The sequence below is a fragment of the Watersipora subatra genome, chromosome 11 (assembly GCF_963576615.1).
Source record: "Watersipora subatra chromosome 11, tzWatSuba1.1, whole genome shotgun sequence".
Classification (NCBI taxonomy): Eukaryota; Metazoa; Bryozoa; class Gymnolaemata; order Cheilostomatida; family Watersiporidae; genus Watersipora; species Watersipora subatra.
This window is the reverse complement of record NC_088718.1, coordinates 42764685-42781194: the sequence shown is the minus strand read 5'-3', so window position 1 is coordinate 42781194 and position 16510 is coordinate 42764685. Positions and strand designations below refer to the sequence as shown.

The following is a 16510-nucleotide window of genomic DNA, read 5'->3' as shown; positions in this document are numbered from 1 at the left end:
TAGATTTTAATCTAGAAACATCCTGGCAGTCTAATCACCTAATGCATCAAAAAAAATTGCGAATGATAAAAAAATCAATACTTTCCGACAGAATCTATGAAGTTTTTGTGCGAGTTTATTTTAAAAACTCAATACATTGACATTACTGTAGGTGTCTTCTCCGAATGAGCATAGAGTGGTTACCAACCCAAACAGGCCATGGTGGGAAAGGTACCAGCCAGTCAGTTACAAATTGGGAAGTGCTTCTGGAAACCGAGCCGAGTTCAAGGACATGGTGACCAGATGCAATGCTGCGGGTGTGAAAATCTACATAGATGCTGTAATCAATCACATGGTGGCAGCTGATGCTGGTTTAAGTTTTGGCAGCGATGGAAGTCAATATGATAGTAAGGTGAGTGATCATGCTGACTGTATAAAATTCATTGGCATTTACTGTTCAACTATGATTTTATTCATATAGCATCAAGTCATCTTAGTAAACTTTTTTACTGCTAAATTAATGCTGTCATTCCTGTCATTCTTACAGCTGTTCTTACTCAAGTTTATAAAAATTGGCTAGAGTTTCATGTGATTTATTTTAATCATAATCAACAATGAACTCTAAAATAGAGCAGTTTGGTGTTAAAAATTTCTAATATTTATCATTTATCATAAAATTCTATTTTAATGTTTGAAAGTTGTTTTAAAGCAGCTTTTGATAAGCAAATTAGACATTTAGCTGACGAAAGGTATTATTGACAATATTTCATTGTTCTCCTTTGTTTTTTTTTGTTTGGTACAGACAGATCCAACTTACATTTTAAACTCATATTGCGACTTGTAGTCATTCGGACGTTAGTGATTCACCATATGTTAAAAATAGCAGGCTGAAAACTGTAATGCTTTATTTTAGCCAAACAAAGGCTGATTTAGACAACTATGACTAACAGTTTTGGCAATGATAAGCTTTAAATTATGACCATCAGACACCATATACACGTAAAATCACAAATATATCTTTGTTACACTCAGTTTTTAGATTGATAGAACGATCATGTGAAGTTCAAGAATTACTACTCGTTTTGAGGATGCTTTACGGCACTTTTTATTGTTGTCTTTGAAGAAGATACTTTTGTTGCGTACCTTATGGACCTAACGATTTGCTCTATATTTTTGTCTTTAGGGAAAATACTTTAGTGAAGTACCTTGCGAACCTAACGACTTACTATTTATTGTCGTCTTTAGGGAAAATATTTTAGTGAAGTACCTTACGAACCTAACGACTTACTGTTTATTGTCATCTTTAGGGAAAATATTTTAGTGTAGTACCTTACGAACCTAACGACTTCCCAACTAACAACGACATTCCTGGGATGTTCCGTAACGTTACGCTGAAATAACGTTCCAAACAAACATTGTCATAACGTTCTACAAACGTTATTTAATGATCATTGTAGAATTATGTTCCAACAATGTCGCAGGAACGTTGCATAGAATGTTGTGCAAAAATATTATCATAACGTTCAGCAGAATGTTACAGGAATATACTTTGCTAACGTTATCATAACGTCGTTAGAGAACATTATTAATGAATGTCCCAGGAAGGTCCCAGGAACGTTACTCTGGAATGTTCAAGTGCAAACATTCATGTAACATTGGCTTGCAATGTAACTAGAATAGTATGGTGTGACATCATATTTAACTTCAAATGAATGTTCCAGGAATGTCCCAAGAACGTTACTCTGGAATGTTCGAGTGTTAACATTCATATAACATTGGCTTGCAATGTAGTTGGAATATTATGGTGTGACATCATATTTACATTCAAATAATCGTCCCAGCAATGTTTCAGGAATGTTACTTTTGAATGTTCGAGGGTTAATGTTCATATAACTTTGGCTTGCAATGTAGTTAGAACATTATGGTGTTACATCAATTGTACTTTCAAATGAATGTCCTAGCAATGTTACAGAAATGTTACTTTTGAATGTTCGAGGGTTAACATTCACATAACATTGGCTTGCAATGTAACTAGAATTTTATGATGTGACACCATATTTAACTTTAAATGAATTTTGTAGCAATGTTTCAGGAACGTTACTTTGGAATGTTCAAGCGTTAACATTCATATAACATTGGCTTGCAATGTAGTTAGAACATTATGGTGTTACATCAATTGTACTTTCAAATGAATGTCCTAGCAATGTTACAGAAATGTTACTTTTGAATGTTCAAAGGTTAACAATCATATATTATTGGTTTGCAATGTAACTAGAATATTATGGTGTGACACCATATTTAACTTCAAATGAATTTGTTAGCAATGTTTCAGGAATGTTACGTTTGAATGTTTGAGTGTTAACATTAATATAACATTGGCTGGCAATCTAACTAGAATATTATGGTGTGACATCATATTTAACTTCAAATGAATGTTCCAGGAATGTCCCAAGAACGTTACTCTGGAATGTTCAAATGTTAATATTCATATAACATTGGCTTGCAATGTAGTTGGAATATTATGGTGTGACATCATATTTACATTCAAATGAATGTTCCAGAAATGTCCCAGAAACGTTACTTTGGAATGTTCGAGCGTTAACATTCATATAACATTGGCTTGCAATGCAGTTGGAATATTATGGTGTGACCTCATATTTAACTTCAAATGAATGTTCCAGGAATGTCCCAGGAACGTTACTCTGGAATGTTCGAGTGCAAACATTCATGTAACATTGGTTTGAAATGTAACTGGAATATTATTGGGTGACATCAAATTTACATTTAAATAATTGTCTCAGCAATGTTTCAGGAATGTTACTTTTGAATGTTTGAGTGTTAACATTCATATATTTAGGTTGCTTTGGAGATGTAATGTTGGTGGAATTTTGTATAGCTTAAGGAAAAAATATTGTCGACGGTTATGCTCGGTACATTATAGTGACGTTGTACGCAATTCATTAGAGGATCATTCTGTGAAACATCAAAATGTTAGAAATTGTCTACACAGTTACACCCAATTAATATTCTGGACGAAAACGTTCCTGGGATGTTAGCTAATATATTTGAGGCAACATCATGGAAGGGATGCTTGTGGAATATTCTTAACATATTTTCCCATGTCGTAGGAATTTTGCACCAGATCATCTGCTCAATGTTTCATAATGGTGAAACGCCATACTGTTCCGAATATATTAGAAAACAATATGTGAATGTTTACACCCAAACATTTCAAAGTAGCAATCCTGTAACATTGCTGAGACATTCAATAACAATGTTTTGTAACAACGTTATAATAACGTTAGCAAACCTTTTCCTCTAACTTTCTAGCTAAAATGGTACAAAAAGAGCATGATTTAATTTTTGGAAGTTGTCACCCTTTCATAACAAAAAATTATTTAAAATGATGCAAATTAAAGATTTTATAGATTTTTTATTACAGATATAGAAACAAAGAAAATAATGAAAACAATAATGATAATTTTGAATGATTTATGTAAATGAATTGAAAAGTCACTACAAATTTCAATTTTCGCACTTCATTAGACGTATCGCAAAAATGACTAGGGTCCATTAAGCTTTCTGGGTGCAGTAAAGTGTCATACCATGACGCGACAGTGTGAGTTCATTGCAACTGATCACACCGCCACAAGTACGGTTGGTTTCAAGTGTTATGTGCTAGTCTATTTTACGAAAGATTAAAGCTACGTCTGACTAGCTAACAAGTATAAAATCATTACTTTCGTGGAGCGAACTCAATGCCCAATGTGTCAACAACTTTTCTGCCTTTAAATTTTGTTTCAGCTCAACGAATCAATGCCAAAAGGAAAGCGATGTGTAATACCTAGGAAGACTACTATATACTAATAAGTTGGAAAATCCCTATGTGGAATATTACGCAATGTTCTCCCAATATTGTGGGAATGTTATGCGAGATCATTTGCTAACATTCCAGCAATGTATTTACCGCAACGTTTCTGGGATGGTGTGGGAAATACATTCCAGCAATGTATTTCCTACAACGTTGCTGGGACTTTATGGGAAATACGTTCCAGCAAAGTATTTCCCACAACATTGCTGGAACGTTGTGAGAGTTACGTTCTAGCAATGTATTTCCCACAACGTTTCTGAAACATTGAAAATGTGTCTACAAATAATCTTGTGACAACGTTACGATGAAACGTTTCTGGGACTTTTTGGAACATCCCTGGAACGTTCTGGGAACGTAAAATTGTTAGTTGGGTTACTAGTAATTGTCGTCTTTAGGGAAAATACTTTAGTGGAGTACCTTATGAACCTAACGACTTACTCTATATTGTCGTCTTTAGGGAAAACACTTTAGAGGAGTACCTTATGGCCCTAACGACTTACTTTATATTGTCGTCTTTAGGGAAAACACTTTAGAGGAGTACCTTATCGCCCTAACGACTTTGGTAGAAGATGCAAGAGTGCAAGCGGTAACATTGAAAACTACGATGATCCAAATGAGGTACGAAACTGTGATCTATTGGGTTTGCTCGACTTGGAAGGTGGCAGCCCCTATGTCCGACAGAAGATTGTAGATTACTTTGATGACATATTAGACATAGGAGCTGATGGTAAGTGTTATTTTATTACTTGTTGCCACCTAGATAATTTCCATATTATCAATAATATTTTTTAATTTTGTCCAAACATTTTGACAGTTTCTGTTAAAAAACTATGACAGCTCAACTCTTACCTTCTGTAAGTCTTACCAACATGAACGGCTAGTAAATCTGTTCTTACTGTCTGAACACTTCTTTATTTAGAAGTTACAGTAATCAAGAAAAGTCTGTTCATGTTTCAAGAGCATTTAATATGCAATATTTACCCAAAAATATAGCAATAATTTATTAAGAAATTTATTAATTATTAAAAATTTCAGGCTATAGGATAGACGCTGCTAAACATATTTGGCCTGGAGATCTAGATGCAGTACTACAAGCGACTAAACAAACAAAAAGTGGTGAAACTCCATTCGTTTTCCAGGATGTCATCAGCTACTCAAATAGTGATGCCATCACTTCGAACGACTACAGTGGCCTTGGAAGAGTTACAGAGTTTCTTTTTGGTAACAAAAACATAACAAGCTGCTCACTATGCCAACAATCCTGGTAGCATAGATTAATGTGTGTGAATTTTTGACACTACTCCTGACCCTTAAAAGTGTTTTAACAGTTGATATATTCAACTTTTTTAAGGTAAAAAGATGGCAGAGACATTTCTGGCAGGACATTTAACTTTGAACAATTTATCAAATGTGCAATCATGGATGATGTTATCAAATGAAGATGCTTTGGTATTTGTTGATAACCACAACAAACAAAGAGAAGCACCTGGTGATGGGCAGTCCATTACTTTCAAAAAATCTCGGGTAAGCAGAATATCCTAAATATGTGTAATATTACATTTTCACATATTACACATGTCCTTACATGTACACAACACTTTAAAAAAATTGTCTTACTGGCCTCTTTCACTTCAAATAGATATTAAACAAATTGTTTCTCAACTTTTAAAGATAATAGAAAACAGTTTTTGAGCACTTAATAACACTTAACATAGATATGCCATTGTGTAGAAATTTATTATTTTTTTAAAAACAAGACTAAAAAAATATGCATATTGTAAAGGAATTTGCCGGCCTTTACTTGGTACGATCTAGTCTATTTCCTACGGAAATAAATTGCATGTGATTTCGCTCAATGTTTAATTAGCGAAGGAAATTCACTAGCCGAGGAGCGTACGGCCATTTGTTCTACTCCACTAAGTAAGCGTTGCTCCCTTATATACAATAAAATTGCCTGTTCCGGCTAACGGTACCGAGTAAAAACACCGGCTAACAATGTGAATAATTAGGCCCCCAATGCATTGACATGACATGCATAACGAGTAACAAGGCTATGATAAAAAAGGACAACACATATAATAAAATATTTACAGACATATAAAATATATATACAAACATTTAATAAAATATTTACAAGAAGTGTAAAGTATTGGCCCGACATCCAGTACAATATATCAAATCACTTTAAAACTTTGCAACTGGCCCAAATCATGCTTTGTGATCCTACTGACTTCAACTGACTTCAACTGTCTGACAAGTTACAACAGTTTTATTGACAAGCTTTAAATTGTCGACTATTCTTCACACTTCAAAATTTGTTCAATTCAATTAAAATATTGTTGGTACTGTTGTTATAACAATAAATAACAATTATTATTATTGCTATAATAATACAATAATAAAACATAACAATAATAACAATTGTTATTATTATATAGAAACTGCCTTTACAACCAAGTAGTTGGTAGTAAGTGAGTCCAGGCCTTTGCTTAAAGCCAAAGGGTTATCATTTTAATGATTTTTTCTAATGAAGTGTCTTCCTTAGAATCTGGACAGCTTCTAGCAGAGTTGTTATCTAAATTGTTTCAACAAACAATTTAGAGCTGACCTCAGCAAGATATGAGATAAGCTGAATGGATATTGTCCCTAGCGCTCCCATCACTTCTAGAGGAAACAGTTTTGGTTGGACATTCCACAGCCTTCGAAGCTCAAAACGCTGTTCTTTATACTTCTCCTTATTTTCATATTTGCTCTCTACTCTGGTGTCTCCTGGGATAATAATTTGACAGTTTGTTGTTTCTTTTTTGATGAGTACTAAATTTCGTATCCTGACTTTGAATATCTTTTGAAGGTTATTATCTTATATTACTATTATTAGCCTTTCCTTCTCTGCCCTTTTTCTTAAACAAAACGCTGTAATATCAATCACTAGTGTTACACGCTACGAAGTTTTGTCATATTTTTCATCTTCGTAGAGTGTAAATGGTTTAAAATGTCAAATCTGTAAGTATTCAAAGCAATTCAAACCTTCGTTTCAAGGGGGGTATTTTTAAAAACATCATATCAACAACGAAGTACTTCGTATGATGTAAACATCAATATTCGTCTTATTGCACAAATCTTTGCGATCGAAGGTTGGATTTTTATCGTCTTCTTTAGTGACGTCCTTGCATAATTTCTACGCAGCTCTGTTTTTAATGCACGCGTTTTAAAAATTTTATCTTCGAAATAAAAATTATTAATTCCCAATTTGAAAGAAAAGTTTCTCACACGTTTTGAAATTGACATTTGATCATAGACACATTTTAGGAGTGTCAGCTGCAATGTCAGTTATGTGCCTCGTTGTAGATAAAAACGCAACAGACTAATATAGAAATTGCCGAGTTGTACGACAGTATCTTCGTAGCAGGTAAACTCGTCAGGAATAATTTCGAATTGTGCAACCACTCCTGTGTATCATGTAAATTTGTCCTCCTCATTCCTACAATCAAAACCACAACTTCGAAGCTCCAAAATTCGGGGCATGTAACACTAGTGAATCACTCATACATCATTCACCTTTTGCTCTACCACTAACAGATCTGATCTCATTACTGGTTTTATACATAGAGAACATATTTTTATACATATACAGAACATATTGTTCTGTTGGTAAACAATGGTTTTCTCTCCCTGTACAGACATGTGTATTCAGGTGTTCGACAGGTGTCAGACACATGTCACCTAAGCAAAAGCGGTTATTGTCCACCCTGAACCTATACAAATCTGGTACACTGTCCTGACACTTTTTGGACACATTTCCCAAACCTGTACTGGTACATATGAATGAGTCCATTGCTCAGCCTTATGCTACACACAATATGTGTATACAGTGGCTCGCCACTGTATACACCTATTGCATATACATGAGTGTACGAAACATATGTATCCACATGCACCGAAGCCTCCAGCCACATGTATACATATGTACCAACAGTGTATAGGTGTACCGATACAGGGAGAGCAAACCACACTTTACCGTTTTGTTTATAAGGTACAAATTCCAAGTACCTGGTTGATCTCTTTAAGTTTTCTTGTTGCTCAAATTAGCTCATAAAAATTCCACTTAAATGTGCCTAAACATCTGCGCCACCATTTCACATTCAAAATTGATTATGCATATAGCTATTCTATATGACAATCTTTCAATGTGCACAGGACTGCCAGTATACTAGCATTAATAAAACTATGGAAGGCGGATGAGCTAATGAGGCCACAACATTTGATAATTTGCTTAAAGGAATACAAGATGGCTACTGCATTCATGCTGTCCTGGCCATATGGTGTACCGAGAATCATGAGCAGCTACGACTTTACGAACGACTGGGCAGGTCCTCCCCACACAAGCCCCAATCAAGCTGGTCTCTGTGGAAATGGCTGGATTTGTGAGCACAGATGGAGGCAAATCACCAACATGGTTGAATGGCGAAACCAAGCAGGTACAACCTTGCGGTACAGTACAATTGTAAAACAGGCTATGACAGGCATCAATGAGATGAAAAGTGTAGAGAGGAGTAACTTGGGTGTAAATATGAAGAATAGCAGAAGGATGGGTGAGGTGGTAAAAAAACAAGTGAGTGAGAGTGTGATTGAATTGACCAGGAAAACGAGTTGGGTAGTGAGTGAGAGTGTGATTGAATTGACCAGGTGTCATGCAAGTGCCAAGTATTATTGGTACTTTGCCAACAAACATTATGCTTATTAGCTAAAGCTTTATACAAGCTAATATTATATAGTACTGTAGCTATTAATAATGCTTGTAGCTTTTTTACAAAGCTTTTCTATGACCAAACATATAAATACTTGGGTTTTCTGTTATCAAATCAGTTGTCTCTGGAGTGTGCAATAAACCACATTTCTCTAATTTAATACTCTATTTGATTGCTTCTGTGCAGAAACATAACAGAAGCTAATTGGCGACAAGGATTTCTCTTTTGAACAGTTACAAAGAGTTTTGTTCAGATTTTATCATTGATAAAATCGATACAAAGAGTTCTAGTTTATTACAAGAGTAACTGTTCAAAATTGCACCACTACAATGGCAGAAGTAGCAGACCTGATCAAGCTAATGCAGAAGCAGCAGGAGGACCAGAGACAGCAGCAAGAGGAATACAGACGTCAGCAAGAAGAGCATAGACAACAGCAGCATGAGGAGTTCAAGCAGCAACAAGAGGAATACAGACGTCAGCAAGATGAAAGAATGGAGGAGAATAAGAAACTGATGGAGCTACTACTACAAAACCTACAACGGAAACAAGAAACAGCTGCAACCGCTGTTCCAGCCTTCCCAGGTTTTGACCCAACAGCAGAGCTACTAACAGATTACATAGACAGATTCAACACCTTCATTGCAGCAAATTCTATTCATCAAGACAAGATTGCTGGCACTTTTCTCACCAACCAACAGCCTACACTCTACAAGCAGCTTAGTAATATGGCAGCTCAGCTTTCAACACCCAAGCAGATCAACGACCTCAACATGGATGAAATACTGGAATTTCTCAAAGACCAGTATGACCCTAAGCGCTTCATTGTTAGAGAGCGTTACAAGTATTGGAGTGACATGCAGAGGAAACCTGGAGAAACTATTCAAGAGTTAGCTGCCAGAATTCGTCAAGATGCAACTACATGTGCCTTCATAGACATTACAGATCCATTAGATGAGGCTCTCAGAACAAGATTTATCTGCTCTGTAAACAATGAAGCAGTTCTCAAATCTCTCTTCAAGGTCAAGGACAATGAACTCAACTTCAACAAAGCTATACAGGTAGCACAGGAAACAGAAGAAGCAGCTAAAGTTGCCAAAGAGACAGTTTATGGAAACTCGTCTAAAGTCAACAAGGTTGCTCAACAGAAATCAAGATACAAACCACTCCAGAAAAACAACTCTATACCTGACAAGCAGAAGGAAGGAAAGCTATGCTACAGATGTGACCGAACTAACCATACAGCGGATGACTGCAGATTCAAAGCAGCCACCTGCAACTTTTGTTCTAAACAAGGTCACATAGAAAGAGCATGCAAGAAAAAGAAATCATCTGCAGCAGGAAAACCAGTAAAGATGATAGAATGCACATCAACCAAGATGGTGAAACTTGCTGAAAACATCAAACTGGAGGGAGACAACTTCACACTTGAACTGGACACTGGAGCTTGTGACAACTTCATCTGTAAATCAATATGGGAGAAGCTAGGAAAGCCAAACCTAAAACCTACTACAGTTAACTACAAATCAGCCTCAGGACATCTCATAGAGACGCTTGGCAGATGTGAGCTAACTGCCCAATTGGATGCACAGAAAGAAGTCAGACTACCATTTGTGATTAGTGCTGTACAAGATCTCAACCTACTAGGAAGAACTGCTATACAGCAACTAGGCATCTCTATTGATGACAAGCTACAACAGAACCTTGTATCAACAATCACAGAGAACCAGCCAGATGGGAGGTTACAAATCAAGTGTAAGGAGATGTGCAAAGAATTTCCAGAAATATTCAAAGACGAGCTAGGATGTCTCAAGAACTTTGAACTAGAGATAAACTTCAAACCTTCAACAAAGCCAGTCTTCTGCCGACCCAGACCAGTTCCTATTGTCTTGACAGAAGAGCTCAACCAAGCATACGAAGCAGGTGTAGCTAAAGGCATATGGGAACCAACTCAATTCAACCAGTATGGAACACCAGTTGTACCTGTACGCAAATCTACAACAGGTCAAGCTGCAGGGAAGATCAGAGTATGTGGAGACTACTCCAAGACTATCAATAATCAGCTAGAAACACATAGGAAACCTATCCCACTACCAGAAGATCTAATCAGAAAACTAGGTGGAGGCTATTGCTACACAAAGATTGATTTAGCAGATGCCTACAATCAAATATTGTTGGCACCAGAAAGTCAACGACGACTAGCACTATCAACACACCGAGGAGTACTACTACAGAAGAGGTTGCCCTTTGGCATAAGCTCAGCACCAGGGTATTTTCAAGAAATCATGGAGCAACTGACACAAGACCTCCCAGGAGTAGCAGTATACCTAGATGATATACTAGTGAGTGGAGCCAATGCAGAGAGCCATCTACAAAACTTACGTCGACTTCTTCAAAGATTAGAAGAAAGAGGGCTCAGATGTAGAAAAGACAAGTGCTGTTTTGCTCAACCGACAGTAGAGTATCTGGGACACAAACTCACTTCAAAGGGAATCACTAAAGGAAAGAAGGCAGATGCAGTACAACAGATGCCAGTCCCAACAGACTTAACTCAGCTAAGATCTTTCTTAGGAGCTACACAATTCTACAGCAAGTTCATACCCAATCTGTCACAACTCACAGGACCATTGCATAAACTGGCACGCAAAGGAGAGACCTGGAAGTGGGGCACTGAACAAGAAAAGAGCTTCAACAAACTGAAAGATATGCTATCAACTGATAGTGTCTTAGCACACTTCAACCCAGATCTTGACATTGGAATCTCATATGATGCTTCAGAAACTGGACTGGGAGCTGTACTATTTCATCGTTATCCTGATGGAAGTGAGAGACCAATAGCCAATGTTTCAAAAACACTGACCAGCACACAGAGGAAATATGGACAAATACAAAAAGAAGCTCTCTCAATCATATTTGCTCTAAAGAAGTATCACCAGTACCTGTATGGTCGACGGTTTATCTTGGTAACTGACCACAGACCTCTTCTCACACTTCTAGGACCTACCAAAGGAGTTCCAGCTCTAGCAGCCAACAGACTAGCAAGATGGGCACTGGTACTAAATCAGTATGACTACACCATAGAATACAGATCTACCCAGCATCATCAAAATGCAGATGTCCTCTCAAGACTGCCAGTTGGACCTGATAAAGAGTTTGATGCAAGAGAAGATGAGGAGGATGTTGATACAGTATGCACTATTCACACTATTGGACAACAGCTCAACTCTACAGACTACAATGTTCTAGCAAAGGAGACAAAGAAAGACCCAACACTAGCCACAGTAATGCGCTACACAGCAGAAGGATGGCCTGGTAACAAAGAGATGAAGGAGACTCAGCTGTCACTCTTCCACAAGATCTCAGATTCACTTTCTATCACTGAAGGTTGTCTTCTATATGGCAACAGAGTAGTCATTCCTGTCAAGTTACAACAGGAAGTATTAAAGATCCTTCACCTTGGACACTTTGGAATGGAAAGAATGAAGAAGCTAGCTCGAACTGCTGTCTATTGGCCTCGCATTGACTCTGATATAGAGGAGACAAGCCGACAGTGCACTGCCTGTGCGGAACACCAGAAGCTTCCACAGAAGTATCCTATACATCCCTGGATGCTACCTGAGAAGCCATGGAGTCGTCTTCACTTAGATCATGCAGTGAACTTCATGGGCAGCCAATGGCTAGTGATGATAGATGCCTACTCAAAGTATCCATGCATACACAGGACTTCATCTACTTCTACCAGAGCTACCACAGACATCTTAGAGGAGATATTCGCACACTTTGGATACCCTCACGCCATAGTCACTGACAATGCTACCAGCTTCACCTCAGGAGAGTTTCAGCAGTGGTGTCAAGAGAGAAGCATTGTTCACCTCACTGGAGCACCCTACCATCCAGCAACAAATGGCGCAGCTGAAAGACTAGTACAATCCTTCAAACAAGCCATGAAGAAATCGTCACTCTCACCTAAATCTGCACTACAACAGTTCCTGATGCACTATAGAAGGACACCACTTCCTACAGGATACTCTCCCAGTCAGCTGCTGAATGGAAGACAGATGAGATGCAAGATTGACACCCTATTGCCATCACCCGCACACATAGCACAGTTTCATCAATCCAGAGAAGTCAACCGATCTGCAGAAAAGACAGTTAGCAAGATACACAGCTACAATCTGGGAGCACCATGCTATGCCTTGTATCATGGACCTAGACGCAACAGACAACCTAGATGGGTTCCAGCCATTGTTACTAAGATATATGGAGCTCGTAGTCTCAATGTCAAAGTGGTACCAAAGGGACCTACTTGGAGAAGACATGTTGAACAACTCAGACCAAGATACTCAACAGAAGAAGATCAAGACCCTGGAGATAAACCTGATATAACAGAGGAGACAAAACTGCAACTACCAGCCCCTACAACTGTAACAGAGCAACCTCCGTCTAGAAGAAGACCACGCAACCCTCGTCTACCTGATGGAGATGAGTATAGCAGAGACAAACCCCGAAGGTCTAAGAGAACCAGAAAAAACCTTTAGCTTAGTGAGGAGGTGTCATGCAAGTGCCAAGTATTATTGGTACTTTGCCAACAAACATTATGCTTATTAGCTAAAGCTTTATACAAGCTAATATTATATAGTACTGTAGCTATTAATAATGCTTGTAGCTTTTTTACAAAGCTTTTCTATGACCAAACATATAAATACTTGGGTTTTCTGTTATCAAATCAGTTGTCTCTGGAGTGTGCAATAAACCACATTTCTCTAATTTAATACTCTATTTGATTGCTTCTGTGCAGAAACATAACACCAGGAAAATGAGTTGGCTAGTGAGTGAGAGTGTGATTGAATTGACCAGGACAACGAGTTGGGTAGTGAGTGAGAGTGTGATTGAATTGACCAGGAAAATGAGTTGGCTAGTGAGTGAGAGTGTGATTGAATTGACCAGGAAAACGAGTTGGGTAGTGAGTGAGAGTGTGATTGAATTGACCAGGAAAATGAGTTGGCTAGTGAGTGAGAGTGTGATTGAATTGACCAGGAAAACGAGTTGGGTAGTGAGTGAGAGTGTGATTGAATTGACCAGGAAAATGAGTTGCGTAGTGAGTGAGAGTGTGATTGAATTGATCAGGAAAATGAGTTGGGTAGTGAGTGAGAGTGTGATTGAATTGACCAGGAAAATGACTTGCGTAGTGAGTGAGAGTGTGATTGAATTGACCAGGAAAATGAGTTGAGTAGTGAGTGAGAGTAGGAAAACAGGTTAGTAGGTGAGTTAGCAAGTAGTTAAAGAATTGAGTGAGAGTGATAAAAAAGGTGAGTTAGTTGTTAAGAGAAGAAGAAAGTACACAAATGCATGAGGAGTAAGTTGAGAGAAAAACGAGCGGATGTGGTAGTGATTGAAAAGGTAGGGTTCAGGTTAGTAAACTAGTGAATGATGAGTAGCTTTACAGGTGAGTTGCAGTTTGAGCTGAGAATCAATCAGATTTATGAGATGCTGAGGAAATGGGCTGATTTTGTGAGCAAAAGAATACGTGAGTTTCTTTAGGAATAATGATATGGTAGGTGAATGGTGAATGAGAGGTGAACTAGGGGATGAGTTGGCAAGCATTTCAATTTGTTCTGTCGGATTATAATAACAGTTATTATTATTTATTCTAGGCAACACTCCAGTAGAGAACTGGTGGTCAAATGGAAACAACCAAATAGCCTATAGTCGTGGCAGCGTTGCATTCATAGCATTTAATAATTATGACGGCATTATGCAAACTTCTGTTACTACTGGACTTCCTGCTGGGCATTACTGTGATATCATCAGTGGAGATCTGCTTAATGGGTTGGTATATAAACATTCACGGAGGTAGCATCACATACTCAATTTTGATGAATCTTACAGAGCCCTAAGGTATGGCCACACGTAACAATTTTTCCGTTGGTTTTGACTGAAATCACAAAATGAACAGAATTGTCAGCGCTGTGCATACAAACCGAAATCGTCGACGCAATGCTTTAATTGGCTGAACAAATTATTAACAAGCATGAATCTAGCAATTTTTTCAATTTATATAGTTTGAAGCACATAACGGGACACGCAAGAAAAATACCAACGCAATTTGCCATAGTAAATATGATGCAACTGACTACGTTGGGCTAAATATGGCAACTCTTTCTACAACGGAAATTTTGCTATTAAACAAAAGTTGCTATTATTAAAAACGAAACAATTTGTAGCCATAGTGTCTAAACGATAAAAAACCAACAATAGTGCAATCTAAGCAGTTGCATCGTATGTACTATGTTGAATTGCAATGGTACTTTTATTGTGTGTCGTTATATGTTTCTTGGACTATACCAATTGCAAAAGCTTCTAGAATCTTATTCGCTAATAATTTGTTTAGCTAATTAAAAACGTTTCATCAACGATTTCAGTGTGCATGCACAGCTCTGGCAATTTTGTGGATTTTGGTCAAATAGTTCTGTGTTTTTCATTCATTTTGTAATTTTTGTCAGAACCAATAAAAAAATCTTTACGTCTGGTGGTACCTTTAGGCAAACCACTCTTCCTTTTAATAACTTCTGTCCTCTCTAATAAAATTTTATGAAATGCCAGGTGTTGGTAGCACATGTAAGTTTTCATCAGCTATCAGTCTAGTGTTGAATTTTTTTCAAATAAGCTAGATTAATTTTGGTGCAAGGTCATTGTGATAAAAGTGCTGTATTGGTCACTGATGACTCGCCTTCACCGCAAAATGGTTTTGATAAATACTGAAAAGTAGTGAAAATTGAACTGATATTTGAAAAAAAAAATTAATTATTCATAAATATGCTAGGGATGTATGATTTGACCTGACCTAAAATCCTTTGCTAAAGCAAATTTTTAGACTGTCAAAAGAGAGCTTTACATGGCATTAGTTCTAGTAATATCGGCTCAATGATTCTGCATGTCTCAAGTGACTGTTAGGAAAATTTGTAATTAAGTCTTACTTAATTTTTTAATATATTAAAAATTAATAACTATTTGTTTTATGAAAACACTATGTCAATGTAAAGTTCAAGTTTTTTTAAAAAACTTGCCAGAAATGCATTATAGAAAAATTATCCTATTGAGCAAGATTTTTTATTTCAGTTAAAGTAGAGAGTACATATATAGGCAATAAAAGGTGTTCTAAAGAATATATTGTCAACATTTTTTTATCTTGTAGATTTGTACAGTTATCAACCAGATTTTTGAAAATACTTGTTTTACATGTACTACAGCATATCTTAAACTGTTTAAGAACTTGGGTTTTAGTCAAGTTCAAAAGTTTGACTATGTTTCGGTTTTATTTCCACAGCTTCGCTCAGCAGTGTTATAATTGTTTTTGGTTTTTGTTAAACTTTATAAAAAGTTTTTTGTATTCCTACCATGTAATTTTTTTCTTTTTAATGTTTTATAGAAAGTGTACAGGGATGACCATAACTGTTGAATCTGACTCTAAGGCTAAACTATTCATAGATGGATCGTCTCAGAACCCAATAACAGCTTTCCATCTTGGTGAGTTTAGTTAGAACAGTATTTTAACCTTCACGTCTTTTGATTTAATGCATTTTTATGAGAGGTAACATTTTCAGCTCTTGAAACAGATAAACCTAGTTTTATTTGCATGGAAATTCTGTGTCACGTAAGTCAACAATATAAGCTATAATGATATACTCAGCATAAGCTAAATCTTACAGTGATCATGCTTTATTGATGACCAGATATGCAAAGAATTTTAATTTTATTTTATTTCATACTTTCAAACTGTTAACATAACAATATGCTCATAATAATACATTATGATAATTATATATAGTATGTAATATGCGTAATGTATATTACCGTAAAACCTCTAATTGCACGCCACCTCCAATTGACTGCCACCCTAAGAGAAGAGTTGAAA

At 36.8% G+C, this 16510-nt stretch overlaps 1 protein-coding gene across 1 annotated transcript; it reads left to right on the top strand.

Annotated features, from left to right (window-relative positions):
* Positions 1–256: 256 nt before the first annotated feature.
* On the top strand, positions 257–16136 carry LOC137408088 (alpha-amylase B-like). Its single transcript, XM_068094482.1, has 6 exons — positions 257–391; positions 4370–4577; positions 5202–5374; positions 8130–8328; positions 14250–14424; positions 16025–16136. The coding sequence occupies exons 1-6, from the start codon at positions 272–274 to the stop codon at positions 16134–16136; spliced, it is 987 nt and encodes a 328-aa protein (XP_067950583.1). The 5' UTR covers positions 257–271.
* Positions 16137–16510: the final 374 nt, after the last annotated feature.